Genomic DNA, 20,858 nt, shown 5'->3' with positions numbered 1-20,858 from the left:
GTTTCTCCAGTATTCTCTGTTTGTTTCAGATTCCCAGCATCCTCAGTATTTTGCTTCAATTTCTGACTAATTTAAGACTGATCCAGAGAGTTGAGCTCAAATTGAATGGCCCCCAGGAAAATGTAACTCGAGCTAATAAAGAAATAAAAAGTAAATATCAAAATCACAAAATTATTACAGTGCAGAAAAAGGCCATTTGGACCATTGTATAGGCACTGGCTCTCTGAACATTTACATTTAGTGCTAGTCTTCCACTTCTACCCTGTAACCCTGCACCCCTGCACCATCCAATACCCCTCTTGAATGCCTCAATTGAACCTGCCTCCACCACATTTCTATGCATTGCATTCCATGCCCTAACTGCTGGCTGTGTGAAAAAGGTTTTCTAATCTCACATTTGCTTCCTTTGCAGATCATTATGTATCTGTGCTCTCTCATTCTTGACCCATTAATAACTGGCAACAATTTCTCCTTATTTGTTCTGTCCAGCACCCTCATGAGTTTGAAAGCTTTCGTCAGATATCCTCTCAGCCTTTTTCACTTCAAAATGAATAGTCCCAATTTCTTCAAACAATTCTTGTCTCTGGAACCATTCTTGTAACTGTCTTGGTGTTCTCTGCAAGGCATCGACATCCTGTCTTAGATAATCAGTGTAGTTATCCTGAAACAACCTGATTTTACTCAAATCCCAACTGGTTCTGTTAGAGAGGGAAATCTGCCTGGTGATGTGGTTGCTGCAAGATATCTGTGTGCTGAGCTCAGTAAGTTGGTCAAACTGCAGATAAAAAATTACTGCGGAAGAATGGGGTGGCCAACAAACAAAGAGTAGGAAGGCACTGCAGGGTCCTCTGGGTCATCTCCCTCCAAAACAGGCATACTGTTTTGGTTACTGTTGGGGGAGACTGCTCAACAGGGGACGATGGCAAAAGCTAGGTTCATGGCACCGTGACTAGCTCTGCTGCACAGGAGGGCAGGAAAAAGAATGGCAGAGTTACAGTGATAGGGGATTCAATTGTAAGGGGAATGGAATGGCTAGGTGTTTCTGCGGCTGCAAACAAGAATCCAGGATGGTATGTTGCCTGGTATGGGTGGGGGCTGGGAAGGGGGAGTGGTTGGTGGACAAACAGCTGTTGTGCTGCATATAGATGGCCAAAGATGTAGGTCAAAACCAGGATGTCCTATAAACTGAATTTGAAGAGTTAAGAGTTAAACTAAAAATTAGGACCTTCAAGGTAGTAATCTCAGGATTGGTACGAGTGCCACGTGCTAGCCAGAGTAGGGATGGCAGGATAGCTAAGATGAGTACATGGTTTGAAGGATGGTGCAAGAGGGAGGGATTCAAATTCCTTGGACATTGGAACTGGTTCTGAGTGAGGTGGGACGAGTCCAAACCAGACGGTCTGCACCTGGGCAAGACTGGAAGCAAAGTCCTATGGTTTGTGTTTGCTAGTGCTGTTGGGGAGCGTTTAAACTAATATGACAAAGGGGATGGGAACCAATGCAGTAACTTGGAGGGAAGTAAAGTCGGGACAGAAACAAAGAACAATAAGGGGAAAAGTGAAAATGGAAGCCAGAGAAACCAAAGACAAAAGTCAAAAAGGACCACATTTCACAGTGATTTTAAAAGGGCAATAAATGTCAAAAAGATGGGCTTGAAGCCTCAATGTTTCAATGTCAGGAGCATTTGTAATAAGGTGGATGAATTAACTGCACAAACAGTGATTAATGGATATGATGTAATTTGGATCACGCATACCTGGCTCCTGGGTGACCGAGGATGGGAACTCAATGTTGAGGGTTATTCAATTTTCAGGAAATACAAACAGAAAAGAAAGGGTGGTGTGGTAGTGTTGCTGGTTAAGGAGGAGATTAATGCAACTGTAAGGGAAGACATTAGTCTGGATGATGTGGATTCCATATGGGTGGAGCTGTGGAACTCCAAAGGGAAAAGGACAGAAATGGGAGTTGTGTACAGACTACCAAACAGTAATGTGGTTCTGGAGACTATATCAAACAGGAAATTAGAGATGCATGCCATAGAGGTGCAGCAGTTATTATGAGTGACTTCAATCTACATACTTATTGGATTAACCAAACTGGTAGCAATGTGATGGAGGAGGATTTCCTGGAATGTATGAGGGATGGTTCCTTTGACCAATATGTGGAGGAACCAACTGGAGAGCAAGCCATCCCAGACTGGGTATTTTCTAATGAGAGAGGATTCATTTGCAACATTGTGGTGGAAGAATAACCATAATGTGGTGGAATTCTTCATTTAAGAATGCTGCTGGAGCAGTACGGTGTCTCTGATTAGCACTGCTCCTTCACAGTTCCAGGGACCTGAGTTCGATTCCACCCTCGAGTGACTGTCTATGTGGAGTTTGCACATTCTCTCCATGTCTGTGTAGATTTCCTTTGGGTGCTCCGGTTTCCTCCCACAGTCCAAAGATGTGCAGGCTAGATGGATTGACCGTGCTAAATTGCTTGTAGTGTTCAGGGATATGTAAATTATGTAGGCTACAGAGCATGGATCTGAGTGGGATGTCGTAAGGGTCTGTGTGGACTTGTTGGGCCAAAGGGTCTGTTTCCACACTGTAGGGAATTCTATGGAGATAGAGAATGGCACTACTACATCTGAAATTAGGGTCCTAAACTTAAAGGAAAGCTAACATCGATGGTATGAGGCAGGCAATGGCTAGAATGAACTGGGCAGTTAAGGGGTTAATGCTGGATTAAAGAACATATGGATGAACTCCAACAATTGTATGTCCCTGTCTGTTACAGGAGTAAAACAGGGCAGGTGACCTTAACCAGCAGCATTACCACACCACCCTTTCCTTTCTGTTTGTATTTCCTGAGAATTGAATAACCCTCGACATTGAGTTCCTATCTTTGATCACCCTGGAGCCAGGTATGTGTGATCCAAATTGCGTCATATCCATTAATCACTGTTTGTGCAGTTAATTCATCCACCTTATTACAAATGCTCCTGACATTGAGACATTGAGGCTTCAAACTCATCTTTTTGACATTTATTGCCCTTTTAAAATCACTGTGAAGTGTGGTCCTTTTTGATTTTTGTCTTTGGTTCCTCTGGCTTCCATTTTTACTTTTCCCCTTTACTGTTCTTTGTTTCTGTCCTGACTTCACTTCCCCCCCCCAATTTACTGCATTATTATTATTATTATTATTATTATTATTATTATTATTATTATTATTACGCTCCCCTAGCAGCTAACAAGGGAAATCGGGAACCAAAGAGGAGGTAAATAAATTGGCCAGAAAAAGCAGCAACGTGAGGACTAGGAGAAATTTGAAATTAAGCAGGGGAGGACAAAGGGTGTAATTCGGAAAGGGAAAATAGAATATGAAAGTACTTTTTCAGGAAACGTAAAAGCTGACTGCAAAATTTTCAATAGATACATGAAGAGAAAAAGACTGATGAAGACGAAAGTAGGTCCATTGCAGTTAGAATCAGGTGATTCATGATGGGCAACAAAGAGATGACAGATGAGTTGAACAAATGCTTTGAATCTATCCTCGCAGGGGGACAGAGGGTCAAGCATGGAGGAGCTGAAGGTAGTCTTCATTGTTTAGGAAATGGCATGGGGGAAATTGATGGGATTTAACCCAATAAGCCCCCAGGGACTTATGGAACTGGCCCCAGAAATAGCAAATGCATTGGTGATCATTTTCTAGCATTCTGTAGGCTCTAGAAGAGTTCCAATGGACTTGAGGGTAGCTCATCTAACTCCAGCCTTTAGAAAAGGAGGGAGAGAGAAAATGGGGAATTATAGACTAGTCAGCCTGACATCGTTGGTGAGGAAAATGCTGGAGCCAATCACTTAAAAATATATTAACTGAGCATTTGGAAAGCACTGACCGAATCGGTCCAAGTCAGCATGGATTCAGTAAAGGGAAATTCTGCTTGACAAAACTTGTTAAACTTTTTTGAGGATGTAACCAGTAGAGTGGACAATGATGAATTAGTAAGCATGGTGTATCTGGATTTCCAAAAGGCTTTTGACAAGATTCCCCACAAGAGATTTGAAAGCAAAATTAAAGCTATTTGTATCAGAGGTAATGTATTGATATGGATAGAGAACTGGTTGGCAGACAGGAAGCAGAGAGTTGGAATAAACAGGTCAAAGAACAAACAAAATTACAGTACAGGAACAGGCCGTTCTGTCTCCAAGCCTGCACCAACATACTGCCCATCACAACTAAAACCCTCTACCCTTCCCAACCATATCCCTCTATTTCCATCCGATCCATATATTTGCCTAGATCCCTTTAAAAGTCACTATCTGCCCCGGCAGCGAGTTCCAGGCGCCCACCACCCTCTATTTAAAAAAAAACTTGCCTCCTACATCACCTTTAAACCTTGCCCCTTGCACTTTAAACTCATGGCCCCTGGTAACTGACTCTTCCACCCTGGGGGAAAAAGCTGCTGACCGTTCACTCTGTCCATGCCCTTCATAATCTTGTAGACTTCTATCAGGTCGCCCCTCAACCTCTTTCGTTCCAGTGTGAACAACCCAAGTTTCTCCAACCTTTCCTCATAGCTAATGTCCTCCATACCAGGCAACATTCTGGTAAATCTTTTATGTACCCTCTCCAAAGCCACTACGTCCTTCTGATAGACCAGAATTGAACACAATATTTCAAACACGGCCTAACTAAAGTTCTATAAAGCTGCAATATTGCCTGCTGATTTTTAAACTCAGTGCTCCAGCTGATGAGGGCAAGCATGCTATATGCCTAATTGACTACCTCTTCCACCTGCGTTGTCACTTTCAGAGACCTGTGTACCTATACAACCAGATCCCTCTGCCTATTGGTCCACTTATGGGTTCTGCCATTTACTGTATATTTTCCATTGGATTAGACCTTCCAAAATGCAATACCTCAAATTTTTCCAGATTAAACTCTATCTACCACCTCTCTGCCCTAGTCATCAAGTGCTCTGTATCCTGCTGTATCCTTTGACGGTCCTCATCATTATCCTCAATTCCACCAACCTTTGTGTTATCAGAAAACTGACCAATCAGACCAGGTACATTTTCCTCCAAATCATTTATATATATATTACAAACAGAAAAGGTCCCAGCACTGATTCCTGTGGAGCGCCACAAGTCACAGCCCTGTATTCAGAAAAGCACCCTTTCACTGCTACCCTCTGTCTTCTACGACTGAGCCAGTTTCTTTATCCATCTTGCAAGCTCACCTCTTACCCCAGCGACTTTACCTTTTGTATCAGCCTAACATTAGGGACCTTGTCAAAAGCCTTACTGAAGTCCACGTAGACAATAGCCACTGCCCTACCCTCATCCATCAACTTTGGCACTTCCTCAAAAGTCTCAACCAAGTTAGTGAGACACAACCTCCCCTTCACAAAACCATGTTGCCTCTTACTAATATGCCCATTGATTTCCAAGTAGGAGTAAATCCTGTCTCGAAGAATCTTCTCCAGTAATTTCCTTACCACTGATGTAAGGCTCACTGGCCTGTAATTAGCTGGATTATCCCTTTCACCCTTCTTAAACAAAGGAACAGCATTAGCTATTCGCCAATCCTCTGGGACCTCCCTGTAGCTAGTGATGATACAAAGATTTCCCTCAAGGCCCCAGCAATTTCCTCCCTTGCCTGTCAGAATTCTGTGGCATATCCCATCTGGCCCTGGGGATTTGTCTACCTTATTGTTTGTCAGGACCACCAATAGCTCCTCCCTTATGATCTCAACATGACCCAAACTATCTGCACGCCCTTCTCCAGACAGATCCTCCAGTGAGTGCTTCCCCATGGTGAACATTGGCGCAAAGTACTCATTAAATACCTCACCCAGTTCCTCTGGCTCCACACATAAATTGCCTTCCCTGTCCTTGAGTGGGCCAACCCTCTGCCTGGCTACCCTCTTGCTCTTTACATATGCATAGAAAGCCTTGGGATTTTCCTTAATCCTATTGGCCAATTACTTTTCATGACCCGTCTTAGCCCTCCTGACTCCTTGCTTAAATTTCTTGTATTCCATCTTTGCATAGTGTGTTCCCAGCCTCCTAGCCTTGATAAATGCTTCCTTTTTCTTTTTGATTAGGCTCACAATATCTCTCGTTATTCCAAGGTTCCCTAAACCTGCCATACTTACCCTTCATCCTTAGGAACATACCGGTCCTAAGTTCCAAGCAACTTGCACTTGAAAACCTCCCAAATACCAGATGTTGATTTGCCTCAAACATCTGTCTCCAATTTACATTCTTTCAGTTCCTGCCTAATATTGTAATTAGCCTTCTCTCTCTCCCCGTTTAGTACCTTCACCTGACAACTGCACTAAACTTTATCCATTAGTGCCTTACACTTTACTGAATTGTGATCATCGTTCTGGAGCTGCTCCCCTACTGAGACGTCGACCACCTGACCAGGCTCATTCCCCAATACTCGGCCCCCTTTCCTAGTTGGAGTAGTTACATACTGTTTCAAGAAGCGCTCCCTGGATGCTCCTTACAAATTCTGCCCCATCCAAGCTCCCAGCACTAAGTGAATCCCAGTCAACATATGGGAAGTTAAAATCACCACGACAACAACCCTGGACTTTTGCATCTTGCCAAAATCTGCCTGCATATCTGTCCTTCTATCTCCTGATGGGTGTTGGGAGGCCAATCGTGAACCTCAAATATTGTGAGTGCCCCCTTCCTGTTGTTGAGCTCTACACATATTGTTTCGCTGTATGAGCCGTTGAAGTTGACCTCCCGCAGTACAGCGGTGATACACTCCACAACAAGTGGTGCAACTCCCGCACCTTTTACTTCCCCCTCTATCCCACCTGAAACATCTGGAATGTTAAGCTCCCAATCCTGTCCTTCCCTTAATCAAGTCTCTGTAAAGTCAATAGCATCATAGTTCCAAGTAATAATCCAAGCTCTAATTTCATCTGCCTTACCTGTTACACTTATTGCATTGAAACACATGCATTTCAGTCCACCAGATCTGCTTTGATCATCAACCACACCCTGCCTGCTCTTCCTCAGAGGCTTACTGGTGCTATTCTCTAGTTCCCATTCAGTCCACTCACCTTTGCATTGGTTTCCACCACACCCCCCCCCCCCACCCCCCAACTAGTTTAAATCCTCCCAAGTGACACCAGCAAACTTCCCAGAATATTTTTGCCCCTCCATTTTCTTGTACAGGTCCCGTTTGCCCTAGAAGAGATCACAATGGTCCAGATATCTGAAACCCTCCCTCCTACACCATCTGTTCAGCTGTACTATCCTCCAGTGTCTGGCCTCACTGCCATGTGGCACAGGCAGTAATCCTGCGATTACAACCTTGGAGGTCCTGTTTTTTAACTTTCTACCTAACTCTCTGGACTCCTGCTGCAGGATCTCATCACTCATCCTACCTGTGTCATTAGTACCAATATGTACCACAACCTCTGGTTGTTCATCCTGTCCCTTCAGAATGCTTTCTGCCCATTCAGAGACCTCCTGGACTCTGGCACCAAGGAGGCAACACACCATCTTGGAGTCTCTTTTACGCCCACAGAAGTGGCTGTCAGTATCCCTAACTATAGAGTCCCCTATAACTACTGCTGTAGTGCTCTTTGTCCTTCCCTTCTTAAGAACACAGCCAGCCGTAGTGCCACCAGTTTAGCTGCTGCTGCTGTTACCCCTGATCAGTCATTTACCCCCGACAGTATCCAAAACAATATATTTGTTAGAGTGGGGGACAACCACAGGGCATTCCTGATGAAACCTGGGTGTTATAGTGGAACAATTGCTGAAGGCTGGCATGCAGGTGCAGCAGGTAGTGAGGAAAGCTAATGGCATGCTCCCCTTTATAGTGAAAAGATTTGCGTATTGGAGTAAGGATGTCTTGCTGCACTTATACAGGTCCTGGTGACGCACAACTTGAATGTTTTGTCCAGTTTTGTCGTCCTTGTCTGAGGAAGGACATTTCTTGCTATTGAGAGAGTCCAGCAAAGGTTCACCAGACTGATTCCTGGGAGGGCGGGACTGTCACGAGGAAATACTGGGCCAACTGGGCTTGTATTTGCTGGAATTTAGAACAATGTGGGGATATCTCATAGAAACGTATAAAATCTTGATGGGCCTGGACAGGCTAGATGTGGGAAGAATGGTCCCAATGTTGGGGAAGTCCAGGACAAGGCGTCACAATCTAAGAATAAGGGATAAGCCATTCAGGACTGAGATGAGAGAGAATTTCTTCACTCAGACTTGTGAACCTTTTGGAATTGTCTCCCACAGGAAGCTGTTGGTGTTAGTTCATTACATATATTCAAGAGGGATCTGGACATGAACCTTGCAGGGATCAAGAAATATGGGGAGAGGGTGGGAATGGGATACTGAGAGTGCATGATCAGCCATGATTGTACTGAATGGTGGGCCAGGCTCGACAAGCTGAGTGGCCTACTCCTGCACCTGTTCTCTGTGTTTCTATGTCTATATTCATTCCCCATCATGAACTGGGAACATGCGGCCAATCTGTGAAAAAGTAAAAGTTGAATTCTTCAATTTCAGGGAATTGTCCACGAGAGCAAACCGATTTTTACAGCACAATTTCATCCAGAGGCGAAGGGAGGACCAACAGATACTGAAGTAAGTGAAACCATTTCCACTCAACCCAAAGAAGGAGGAACTCCAAACAGCAACATTGCAGACCTTCTATCAAAAATATTGTGCAAGAGCACAGATTGAATTTGTTTGATCCTGTGTAGAGCAGGAGTCAGATATTGAGCTGAAATCTCAATGTGTTCTCTGAGCAGATTTAAATTAGATTGAGAATCCATACCAGCTGCGGTTGTTCACTCACTTCAATGTCCATGCCAACAGACATAAGGCCGTGTGCGACATCCTTCTGATGCCGAGAGAAAATGGAGTTGTCTGAAGGAGATGCAGTCTGTCGCAGTTTAACACTCTGATGCAGTACAAGCTTGTGTCTCTATCTCCCTGACACTCTACCTCTCTGTCTGTCATTCCATGCCTCAAACACTCTGATGCTCCATGGTTTGGGTGGGGATTTGCCCTACTGCTGTCTTACTGCTGGGAAAATTCCAGTGACTGAGTGGAATTGGAACCTGGGGAAGGGGTGCAAATGAAAGACTGAGGTGGAAGGTAGAAAAAAGCAAACGTGAAGAACATATGGCGTCATACTGCAAAATAAAGATGTCAGAGGTAGGCTCTTTACTCAGAGTGGTGGGGGCGTGGAATGCATTGCCGGAGAGGGTAGTGGAGCCGGCCTCATTAGGGGTATTTAGGTGGCTATTAGATAGGCATGTGGATGATAGTATAAGGTAGGAGTGGAGGTTAGATAGACCTTAGGTAAAAGTTCAGCACCACATTGTGAGCTGAAGGGCCTGTACCTGTGCTGTACTGTTCAATGTCTTGTGTTCTAAACTAAGAATACTAATAAAGTTAAATATAAAGGCTTTGTACCTGAATGCACATAATGCATGAAGCATTCTCAGTAAATTGGATGAATTTGTAGCTCAAATATATACGAATGGTTATGATGTAGGTGCCAATACAGAAACATGGCTGCAGAGTGACCAAGGATATTTACTGAACACCCAAGTGCGTTCTTATTTAGGAAGAACAGAAAAGATGGGATTGGAGGTAGGGGAGCATTGTTAGTAAAGGAGACAATCAATGCAACAAGTTGAAGAAGATTGGCTCAGGAAATCTTGATCTGAAATCTGTATAGGTGCAGGTAAGAAACCACAAGGGGCAGAAAATTTTGTCAAGGGTTATCAAAAGGCCCTACAAACAGTAGTGAAGATGCAAGGGAAGGCATTGATTAAACAAGAAATAAGTGATGTATGCAATAATGGTTCAACTGTAATCGTGGGTAAATTTAGTTATAGATTGGACAATCCAAATTAACAATGGTATTATACAGAAGCATTTCCTAAAGTTTATATGTCATTGTTTTTTTCCCGACCAATACGTTGAGGAACCAGCCAGCGAACAGGCTATTCTGAACTGTGTACTGCAATGCGAAAGGATTGATTAACGGTCTTGTTGTGGAGAGTGACTAATATGATAAAATTCTTCATTAAGATAGAGAGTAAAGTTTTTGAATCCAAAACCAGGGTTTAGAATCTAAATACAGGGCATTATGTGGTATTACGCACAAATTGGTGAGGATGTAATGGGAAACCTTACCAAAGGGATGATGATGGATATGCAATAGTTCACACTTACAGAATATGGGCAAGGATTACAGTAATTACTCATTCTTGTCTGGTGCAAAAGTAAGAGAGGAATGTTGGGTCACCTGTTATAAAAGAAATTATGAGTAACATTAGAACCAAAATGGAGATATAAAATTGCCAGATAAAGCAGCAAGTCTGAGGATTTGGAACATATTAGAATTCAACAAAAGAGAACAATAGGTTTAGTCAAGAAGGGCAAAAGAGATTGAGTAAAATTGTAGGGAACCTAGAAACTGACCACAAGTTTCTAGAAATATGTGAAGAGAAAAAGATTAGTAAAGATAAATGTAGGTATCTTAGAGCCAGAAGCTAGAAAAACAATAATGGCGATCAAAGAAATTAGAGGAGAATTGAACTTTGGTTCTGCCTTCAGAAAGAAGGCACAAATCACCTCACAAACGTCAGACAGCCAAGAGTCTAGTGAAAGGAAGGAATTGAAGAAAATCAGTATTACTAAGAAAATAGTGCTTGGGAAATTAATTGGGTTAAAGGCTGCCAAATCACATGGACTTGAAAAACTCAGAGTACACCTAAGGAAGAGGCCCAGAAAATATTGGATGTTTTGGCGATCATCTTCCAAAATTTATAGACTTCAGACAGTTTCTATTGATTTGAGGGTGGCAAATGCCAAGCGCAAATAGAGAATTATAGACCAGTTAGTCTAACATCAGTAGTGGAGCAAATGGTCGAATCTATTATAAAAGACATGATATCAAATCATTTGGAAAGCATTACCTGGATTGCACATAGCCAGCATGCTATGAAAAATGAATCATGTTTAACAAATCTTGAAGGATGTAATGAGTAGAATAGATAGCGGAGAATAGCTGTGGTATAGCGAGTTTTGAGAAGATTTGTAGCTCAGGTTGAGGTTCTGGATGTGAGTTTGCTTGCTGAGCTGGAAGGTTAGTTTTCAGACATTTCGTCACCATTCTAGGTAACATCATCAGTGAGCCTCCGACGAAGCCTTTTGCGGCCGTTTTGCTCAGCTATTCTTTTGGCTAGTGGGGTGTTAAGGGGAGGTTTGTATTTGAGACATTTGGGTAGTACCTGTTTCCTTAGGCATTCATGCAGGAAGCTTCGTTGGAGGCTCACTGATGACGTTACCTAGAATGATGATGAAACGTCTGAAAACTAACCTTCCAGCTCAGCAAGCAAACTCACATCCAGCTGTGGTATATTTTGGATTTTCAGAAAGTAATAATGAGGACACTCAAAGCAAGTTAGTGGGTAAAGTTAAAGCACATGGGATAAGGGGGTAATATATATAATGGATTGAGAATTGGTTGAAAACTGTATGCAGCTTTGGTCTTCCTACCCAAGAGAAGATATATACCTGCCATGGAAAGAGTGCAACAGCAGTTCTCTAGATTGATACTGGTGAAGGCAGGACTATAATATGAGGAGGCATGGGTTCTATTTGAGGCTGTATTCACTAAACTTTAGAAGGATGAGATGGGATCTGATTGAAACGTGTAAAATTCTAACAGGGCTGGACAGACTAACCACAGGAAGGATGTTTCCTATGGTTTGGGAGTTGAGAACTGTGGACACAGTTCCAGGATACAGAGTAGACCATTTAAAACTGAGATGAGGAAAAATGTCATCACTTACTGGGTAATGAGCATGTGGAATTCTCTACCATGAAAGGTTTAATATATTCAAGAAGGAGATTGATAATTTTTGGATTTTAAAGGCATCAAGAGCATGTGGAGAAGGTGGGAACATGGCATTGAGACTGAAGATGACCCATGATCATAGTGAATGATGGAGCAGGCTCGACGGGCTGAATGGTCTACTTCTGTTCCTGGTTTCTATTTTTTTAAGTCTGCGAGAAGCTGAAAGGCTCACTGCATCTAAGAGTGCTTTACAGCAGATGCTGGAATCAACAAAAAAACAAAAAGTGCTGCAGATCACAACAGGTTAGGCAGCATCCTGACTCTTTATCAGTGGAGCACAATATCTATTTGATGTCGCTGTCCCTCTAACCCTGCCTGTATGAAATGTTACATTCTATTCAGTCATTCAAGACAGAATAAGTTGGCGTCCATCAAAAACAAATGGATGGGTAAATGAAAATAAATGAAAATTGTTACAGATTTGAAAAGGCCAATCCTGCTTGATTAAAATATTGATTGTGTTCTCTACAGTAATGCGGAGGATTGTTGAGGCCGGTTTGGTTGACATTGGGATTTCTGAAGGAGGATATATGTAGTAGTGTTATGGAGTAAGAGCAAGGGAGTAAGATTCTAGGTTCACTGATTCCAGGGGAGGCAGGGTAGGCTGAATGGCCGCCTTCTGAGGGATGCAGCAGGAAACCGCCTGTTTAGTTCCAACCTGTTTGAAGCCTAGTGTATCCAAAGAGGCATTCTGCACAGAGTTGAAGAAGGACACACTGTTGATAATCACCATTTTTTTTTCCAGTTCCTGTTTGATGCTTTTATTTCACTGATAAAGAAAGGAAAAGGAACCAGCATTGCCTCAGTGATGCCTGCAGTCCCTCCACCACCTAAGAGGCTTAAGGTTTGACTTCTTTATCTTTGGTGTCATACAGTCATAGAAATCTACAGCACAGTAAAAGGCCTCTCGGTCCGTTGAGTCTGTTCTGGTCAATAATAACCATGTAAATACTTATTGAATTTTATGAGGCTTTCTGCCTTGAAAACCCTGACAGGCAGTGAATTCCAGATTCCTACCACCGTCTGGGTGAAAAGGCTATTCCTTATAACTCTTCTAAACCTTCTGCTATTTACCTTAAATCTGTGCTTCTAGTCATTGATCCCTCTATCAAGGGGAAAAGTATTTTTCCAGTGAGCCATATCAATGCCCTTCATAATTTTGTGTATCTCAATGAAGTCCTCTCTCAAACTTGTCTGCTTTAAAGAAAATATCTCCAGTCTGCTCAATCTCTCTTCATAACAGAAAGTCCCCACTCCAGTCAACATCCTGATAAATCACGCCTGCGCACTCTTCAGTGGTGTCACATCCCTCTTATAATGTGGATTCCAGAACAGCACACAACAGCTGTGGCCGAACCAATGTTTTGATGGTTGAAGCAAAATGTTTCTGCTATTAACCTCTATGTCTCAGCTAATAAAGGCAATGATCCCACATGCCATCTTAATCACTTTATCCACCTGATCTGATACCTTAAGGGACTGTTGTACATACACCCAGGTCCCAGGGCTCCTCTGATCGTTCCTCCGGTGCTTCCCAGGGTCATCCATTCATTATGCATTCCCTTGCCATGTTTGTCCTGCATTATGCATTACCTCATCTTTATCTGCATTGAATTCTGTTTGCTACTGATCAGCCTATCTGACCAACCCATCTGCATCACTTGTAATCTAAGGCTGCCCTCCTCCATATTTACCATCCCAATAGTTTTTGTATCATCTGTGAACTTACTGATCAACCCTCGTACATTCAAATCCAAATCATTGACATAGAGCCTAGATCATAGAAGTGATCATAGAATCCCTACAATGTGGAAACAGGCCTTTCGCCCCAACAAGCCCACACTGACTCTCGGACCATCCCGCCCAGACCCATCCCCCTGTAACCCACTTAATCTCTACATCCCTAAAAACTATGGGCAATTTAGCATGGCCAATCCAACGAGCCTGCACATCTTTGGACTGTGGGAGGAAACCGAAGCACCTGGACGAAACCCACGCAGACACAGGGAGAATGTGTAAATTCCACACAGACAGTTGCCCGCGGGTAGAATCGAACCCAGGTCCCTGGAGCTGCTGCGAACAACAAGGGACCCAACACTGACTCCTATGGAACTCTATTGGACACACAGTTCTAGTCAGAAAAAGTACCCTCCACCATCTCCCTCTGCCCCCTGCTACCTAGCCAATTGTGGATCCAATTTGACAAATTTCCTTTAAAATTTCTTAGCGGCTGAACTAAACACCCTAATTCATCCATATGTAAAGTGTTATATGATGATTGAATTGTTATAGCAAATAAACGAACAAACATTGTGTTATCCTTTGCTTTGTGCCTTTCTCTTTCTGTTGTAATTTCCTCCTCCTTTCTTCATCCCCCTCTCTTTTTCTGTCTTTGATAATGGGAACTGCAGATGCTGGAGAATCCAAGATAACAAAGTGTGGAGCTGGATGAACACAGCAGGCTGCTTGAGATGCTGCTTGGCCTGCTGTGTTCATCCAGCTCCACACTTTATCTTTATCTATCTTGTTCTCTCTATGTCAGGTTTCCCTGCAGTCCTGCTTTCTCAGGACTCCATCAACTTGGTGGCCACCTAGAACTACCCCAGCTTTTTGATGCCACTTAAAAATATGTCTGCAATCGCACATCGCCACAGCACATGATTTGGCACATAGGTTCTTAATGACAATTCAGGAGCTTCAGTTTTATATCAATATTCTCAAATTGACATGATCTGATTTGACCTAGGGTTTTCTGAATCACTCGTTCAGCACAATAACTACTATGCTATTGTATCTGTTAAACTTAGGTCCGGTTGGCTTATCCACATGTCAATCCGAAATACAAGCTTTCAGACTCTTAGTGTTTCATCAAGATTTGGTGAGAGAGCTTGTGTCAGACACAGAATTTATAAGTAAAAGATCAAAGGGTCACAACTACTGATTTGAGATGTACTAAACATACCTAAGATGCTGTTAAATCTTTAATCATTTAGAAGTTTTTAATTGATTAATATGTATATGTAAATCCTAAGGGATTTAAAACCTCTCTCTCTAACCCTTGAAGAAGGAGTAAGAGTCTGAAAGCTTATGTTTTCAAATAAACCTGTTTTACTATAACCTGCTGTCGTGTGATTTCTGATCCTTTCCAACACTGGTACATCTATCAGAAATGCTGCGTGTTACTTGAGCTGTTGTGAGCTGTCTGCCCAGTACACCTCCCTCAATCATCAGTTCCCAAAATTATCAGTTAAGCTCATGAGCAGGTTATATTGCTGAGCAAACACTTCTTGATAGCACTGTTGATGACACTTCACCACTTTACTGATGATTGACAGTAGATTGATGGGATGGTATTTGACCAGGTTGGATTTGTACTGTTTTTTGTGTATGGGACATGCTTGCATAATTTTCTACATTGTCTGGTAGATGCCAGTATTGTAACTGTACAGGAAAGGCTTCACTAGGGTAGCAGCAAATTCTGGAATACTACTCTTCAGTTCTGTTGCTGGAAATGTTGTTGTGACCCAATAGCCTTTGCAGTATTCAGTGCCTCCAACTGTTTCTTGATATCATGCGAAATTAATCGAATTGGCTGAAGTTTGGTATCTGTGGTGCTGGGGACTAATGGAGGCCAAGATGGAACATCCATGTGCAATTTCTGGCTTAAGATTTTTATAAATGTTCAACCTTATCTGTTGCACTGATGTGCTGGGCTATCTCCTATAATTGAAGATGGGATATTTGCAGAGCCGCCTCCTCCAGTGAGTTGTTTAATTGTTGACCATTGTTCACTTGCGGCAGGACTGCAGACCTTAGATCAAATCTGGTTGTGGGATTGCTTAGTCCTGCCTATCTTTTGCTGCTTGTGCATGCAAGTAGTCGTGTTTGATAGCCTCACCATGCATTTTTAGGTGTGCCTGATGGTGCTCCTGGTATGCCTGCCTGCACTCTCCATTGAGCCAGAGTTGACCCACTCGACTGATTATAATGATTGAGTGGAGGATGTGCTGGGCCATGAGGTTTCAGATTGTGTTGGAGTACAATTCTTCTGCTGCTGTTGATGACCTACAGTGCCTCATGGATGCCCAGCCTTGAGTTACCACATCTGTTTGTAGTCTGTCCCATTTAACATAGAACATAGAACATAGAACATAGAACATAGAACATAGAACATAGAACATAGAACATAGAACATAGAACATAGAACATAGAACATAGAACATAGAACAGTACAGCACAGAACAGGCCCTTCAGCCCACAATGTTTGCCGACCATTGATCCTCATGGATGCACCCTCAAATTTCTGTGACCATATGCATGTCCAGCAGTCTCTTAAATGACCCCAATGACCTTGCTTCCACAACTGCTGCTGGCAACGCATTCCATGCTCTCACAACTCTCTGCGTAAAGAACCTGCCTCTGACATCCCCTCTATACTTTCCACCAACCAGCTTAAAACTATGACCCCTCGTGCTAGCCATTTCTGCCCTGGGAAATAGTCTCTGGCTATCGACTCTATCTATGCCTCTCATTATCTTGTATACCTCAATTAGGTCCCCTCTCCTCCTCCTTTTCTCCAATGAAAAGAGACCGAGCTCAGTCAACCTCTCTTCATAAGATAAGCCCTCCAGTCCAGGCAGCATCCTGGTAAACCTCCTCTGAACCCTCTCCAAAGCATCCACATCTTTCCTATAATAGGGCGCCCAGAACTGGACGCAGTATTCCAAGTGCGGTCTAACCAAAGTTTTATAGAGCTGCAACAAGATGTCACGACTCTTAAACTCAATCCCCCTGTTAATGAAAGCCAAAACACCATATGCTTTCTTAACAACCCTGTCCACTTGGGTGGCCATTTTAAGGGATCTATGTATCTGCACACCAAGATCCCTCTGTTCCTCCACGCTGCCAAGAATCCTATCCTTAATCCTGTACTCAGCTTTCAAATTCGACCTTCCAAAATGCATCACCTCGCATTTATCCAGGTTGAACTCCATCTGCCACCTCTCAGCCCATCTCTGCATCCTGTCAATGTCCCGCTGCAGCCTACAACAGCCCTCTACACTGTCAACGACACCTCCGACCTTTGTGTCGTCTGCAAACTTGCTGACCCATCCTTCAATTCCCTCATCCAAGTCATTAATAAAAATTACAAACAGTAGAGGCCCAAGGACAGAGCCCTGTGGAACCCCACTCACCACTGACTTCCAGGCAGAATATTTTCCTTCTACTACCACTCGCTGTCTTCTGTTGGCCAGCCAATTCTGTATCCAAGCAGCTAAGTTCCCCTGTATCCCATTCCTCCTGACCTTCTGAATGAGCCTTCCATGGGGAACCTTATCAAATGCCTTACTGAAGTCCATATACACCACATCCACAGCTTGACCCTCATCAACCTTACTAGTCACATCCTCAAAAAACTCGATAAGGTTTGTAAGGCATGACCTACCCCTCACAAAGCCTCACTTGGTGATAGTGTCCCCCACAACTTGTTGAAGGGTTCTCATTGTGAAGGTGCGACACATTTCCTCAAGGACTGTGCAGTAGTCACTCTTATTGATTCTGTCGCAGACAGATGTATGTACAGTTGGCAGACTGGTGAGGATGAGGTCAAGTATGTTTTTCCCTGTTGTTGGTTTCCTCGTCATCTGCCTTAGGCCCAATCTAGGAGCTATGTACTTTAGGACCTGACCAGCTTAGTCAGTAATGCTGCTGCTATGCCATGCTTGATGGTGGACATTTAAATCCCCATGTAGAGTACATTCTGCTCCTTTTGCCACCCTCAGTGCTTCCTCCAAGTGTTCCTCAACATAGACGAGCACTGATTTATCAGCTGATTATATGGTAATCAGCAGGAGGTTTCCCTACCCATGTTTAACCTGAAGCCAGAAAACTTCACGTGGTCCGCATTCAATGTTGAGGATTCCTGGTGCAACCCCTTCCCATCTGTACATCACTGTACTGCCACCTCTGCTCGGTCTGTCCTGCCAGTGGGATGGAAATGTTGGTATCTAGAACGTTGTCTGTGAGATATGATTCCGTGAGTATGACTGTGTGAGGCAGTTGTTTGCCTAGTATGTAACACAGCTCTCCTAAATTTGACACAAGCCCCTAGATGTTAGTAAGGAGGACTCTGAAGGGTTGATGGGACTCATTTTGCCATTGCTGTTTCTGGTGCCTAGGCTGTTGCCAGGTGGTCTGATTGGTTTTTTTTTACTGATTTGAGACATTCTAGTGATTGTTACTACTGAATGGCTTGCTAGGCCATTTCAGAAGGCCGTTAAGAGTCACCTACATTGTGTTTGGAGTCACATGTAGGCCAGAATAGAACAAACGAATGCTTTTCTTTAGGGCAGCACGGTGGCTCAGTGGTTAGCACTACTGCCTCTCAGCACCAGGGACCCAGGTTCGATTCCACCCTTGGGTGACTGTGTGGAGTTTCCACGTTCACCCCGTGTCTGCATGGGTTTCCTCCGGGTGCTCCTGTTTCCTCCCCCGTCCAAAGATATGCAGGGTAGGTGGAGTGGTCATGCTAAATTGCTTGTAGTGTTCAGGGACGTGTAAATTAGGTGGGTTATAGGGGGATGGGATGCCCCCAGGGTTGGTGTGTACTTGTTGGGTCAAAGGGCCTGTTTCCATGCTGTAGGGATTCAATGAAATAACTATGATTCTATGAAAGAATCGATAAGGATGGCAGATTTCCTTTCCTGAAGGACATTGGTGAACCAGATGGGGTTTTACAACACATTAACAATCCCAGGTAACTGTATCTACAGTTTCTTGATTATTTGTGCAGGAAACTTACCATTGTGCCTTGTCTTTTGTGTCAGGTTTTGGTTTATTCCCTAAGCTGTGATAAAGCTCGAGTTTTTTTTCATAGTATGCTTATGTGGTTTTGCCTTCTGTGTTGTCATGGCTTGCTGGGTCTTAACTATTCTTTATAACACTGGAAATATTTTTTTTACCTTCTTTTCCGGTGTTACTTTGAAACCCAGTTGAAAGTTTATCATTTTAGTCAGAGTGGGAGGGGTGTAACAACTGCACGGAGAATTAGTTACAACACATTGTGGGGTCATTGTCTGCAGCTCAGCAGAGACCCCGGTCTTGCAAAGAGACCTCGGTCTGGGAAGATTAGGGTGAGCAAAGTTCATTACAATGATCTCAAGGTTAAAATCCTAGAAATTATGTGTACAGGTTGCATAAGAGTGTTGCTGCACTCCCTTTTGAATGGGAGTCCTCTAATTGAGGTGTTTAACATTGTTTAGGGGTTTGATGGTAGAGCGAGAGAAAACAAACTTGCTCAGGGCATTCTAAACAACAGGGAGAATCCTTTCAATTCCAGCACGGCTGCTCAGGTTGGTGTCAGGAATCACGTCCCCATGAACAAGGATCCTGGAATCCTGGAATTCTCTTCCTCCCAAAAGCCACTGGGCTCAGAGATTCTTTGAGAATTCCCCAGTGGAGATTGGTTGAAAATTGTGTGATTTTGACGGTTAAGTGCTGTGGTTAACTACACAGTGAAGTGGCAGTGGAAGGGCTGTTATCCTCTCTGACATTGTGCTGCTTGTTTCAGGTATCGAAGGTGCTGGTCTTGGGTTCAGGAGGCCTCTCAATTGGCCAGGCTGGCGAGTTTGATTACTCTGGATCGCAGGCGATTAAAGCTTTAAAGGTGAGCTGTGGAGGGTTTTTACTTGCTGTCCTGAACATAGCACTGTCTGCCTGCCTTGACACTGGACTGAAATCAGGCCCAGGAGACTGTGTTTCCAATGACACCTCCCCAGACATGAGGCTGTTCTCCTTTGGTTCGTCAGTAAGGCCCAGAGAGCCCGATCACTGTCAGGATAGATTCCACCAGTGGTAACCCTCTTTAAAATCACTCATTTGCAAGTTGGCAATTTTCTGGCCAGCTTTCCAAGTCTGGATCGTCCCAAACTGGAGGTAATCAGGAAGGAGTCCACTCAGTGCCCAGGTCTCATTCTTTTTCACAGTATTTGCTGCTGCATTTCAAGATTCAGGCTGGTTAAAGGTCCCAAAGGTACATTGATCGTGAGGATAGGTGTGTAGGGGTGTTGGGGTGGGGGGTGGGGTTGCAGATTGGTGAAGGTGGGAAGAAGCAAGATAGGTATGGGGCATAGAGTGTCAGGAGGGTGATTTGTGGGAACTAGGTCAGTGATGGGTGTAGGGTGCCTTGTTGGTGAGGGATAGGGTGCCAGATGGATGAAGGGATAGGTTGGCTGGTGGATGAGTATACTGGGTTTTCAGGTAGGTTTGACTGGGGTGAGATAGCAAGGTCACAGGCTTCGAGAGAGCTGTCTGATCCAGACAATTGTGATTGGACAAAGACAATGTTAGATCTGCTGGTTTTGAGCCACGTTAGGGCAGTATCTATGGTCGAGAGTTGCAGTGTCGTCAGGGGCCAGGGTGATGTTGGATTCGGGGTCATGGTGAGATCAGGAGTCAAGACAGTATCAGATTTAGGGTGGGGTCAGGGGGCAAGGTTGGGGCAGTGTCGAGTATTGGGTCAGGGCAGTGTCAGGATAGTGTCAGGATCTCGGGTGTTAAGGGTTGCAGGGATGCAGTAGACAGGTGAGTTGGTAACAGTTGTCCAGGAATTAGAGCAGGATTATTTTAAATCCTGTGACCTTTCGTGGGTTACTGTTGTGGTTAGGTGTGTTGGCCCATCCAAATTCCCAAACTTTAATGGACTCCTCCAGGGGGTTCCAGATGCAGGAAATTACCCCCTCAGAAAATTCAATCTGTGGGAAATTTCATCAGTCTTTTGTGTCAGGTTTTTTGCAGGATCTTCACTCAGCTCCAGTCTAGTCACTGGCCAGTGACTATCTGGGCCTGACATCAACGTCATTACACATGCACTCGCTCCTCTTGTACATCTTAGAAAATATCGCTCCCTCTCTAAACTCTTTGCCTGTCTATCCTGACATTCTGACATTCCC

At 43.7% G+C, this 20,858-nt stretch overlaps 1 protein-coding gene across 2 annotated transcripts in view; it reads left to right on the top strand.

Moving 5' to 3' along the window:
* The window catches only part of cps1 (carbamoyl-phosphate synthase 1, mitochondrial), a 217,527-nt gene that overhangs the window by 65,474 nt on the left and 131,195 nt on the right, over positions 1–20,858 (top strand). For both annotated transcript variants that reach the window (XM_048534767.2, XM_048534769.2), the window contains exons 11-13: positions 8,535–8,612; positions 12,653–12,751; positions 19,478–19,573. In XM_048534767.2, the coding sequence (XP_048390724.1) occupies positions 8,535–8,612; positions 12,653–12,751; positions 19,478–19,573 (273 nt within the window). The remainder of the gene's footprint in view (positions 1–8,534; positions 8,613–12,652; positions 12,752–19,477; positions 19,574–20,858) is intronic.

The sequence above is a fragment of the Stegostoma tigrinum genome, chromosome 7, assembly GCF_030684315.1.
Source record: "Stegostoma tigrinum isolate sSteTig4 chromosome 7, sSteTig4.hap1, whole genome shotgun sequence".
Taxonomy (NCBI): Eukaryota; Metazoa; Chordata; class Chondrichthyes; order Orectolobiformes; family Stegostomatidae; genus Stegostoma; species Stegostoma tigrinum.
Note: the sequence above shows the minus strand (reverse complement) of the source record. Positions and strands in the feature narration are given on the sequence as shown.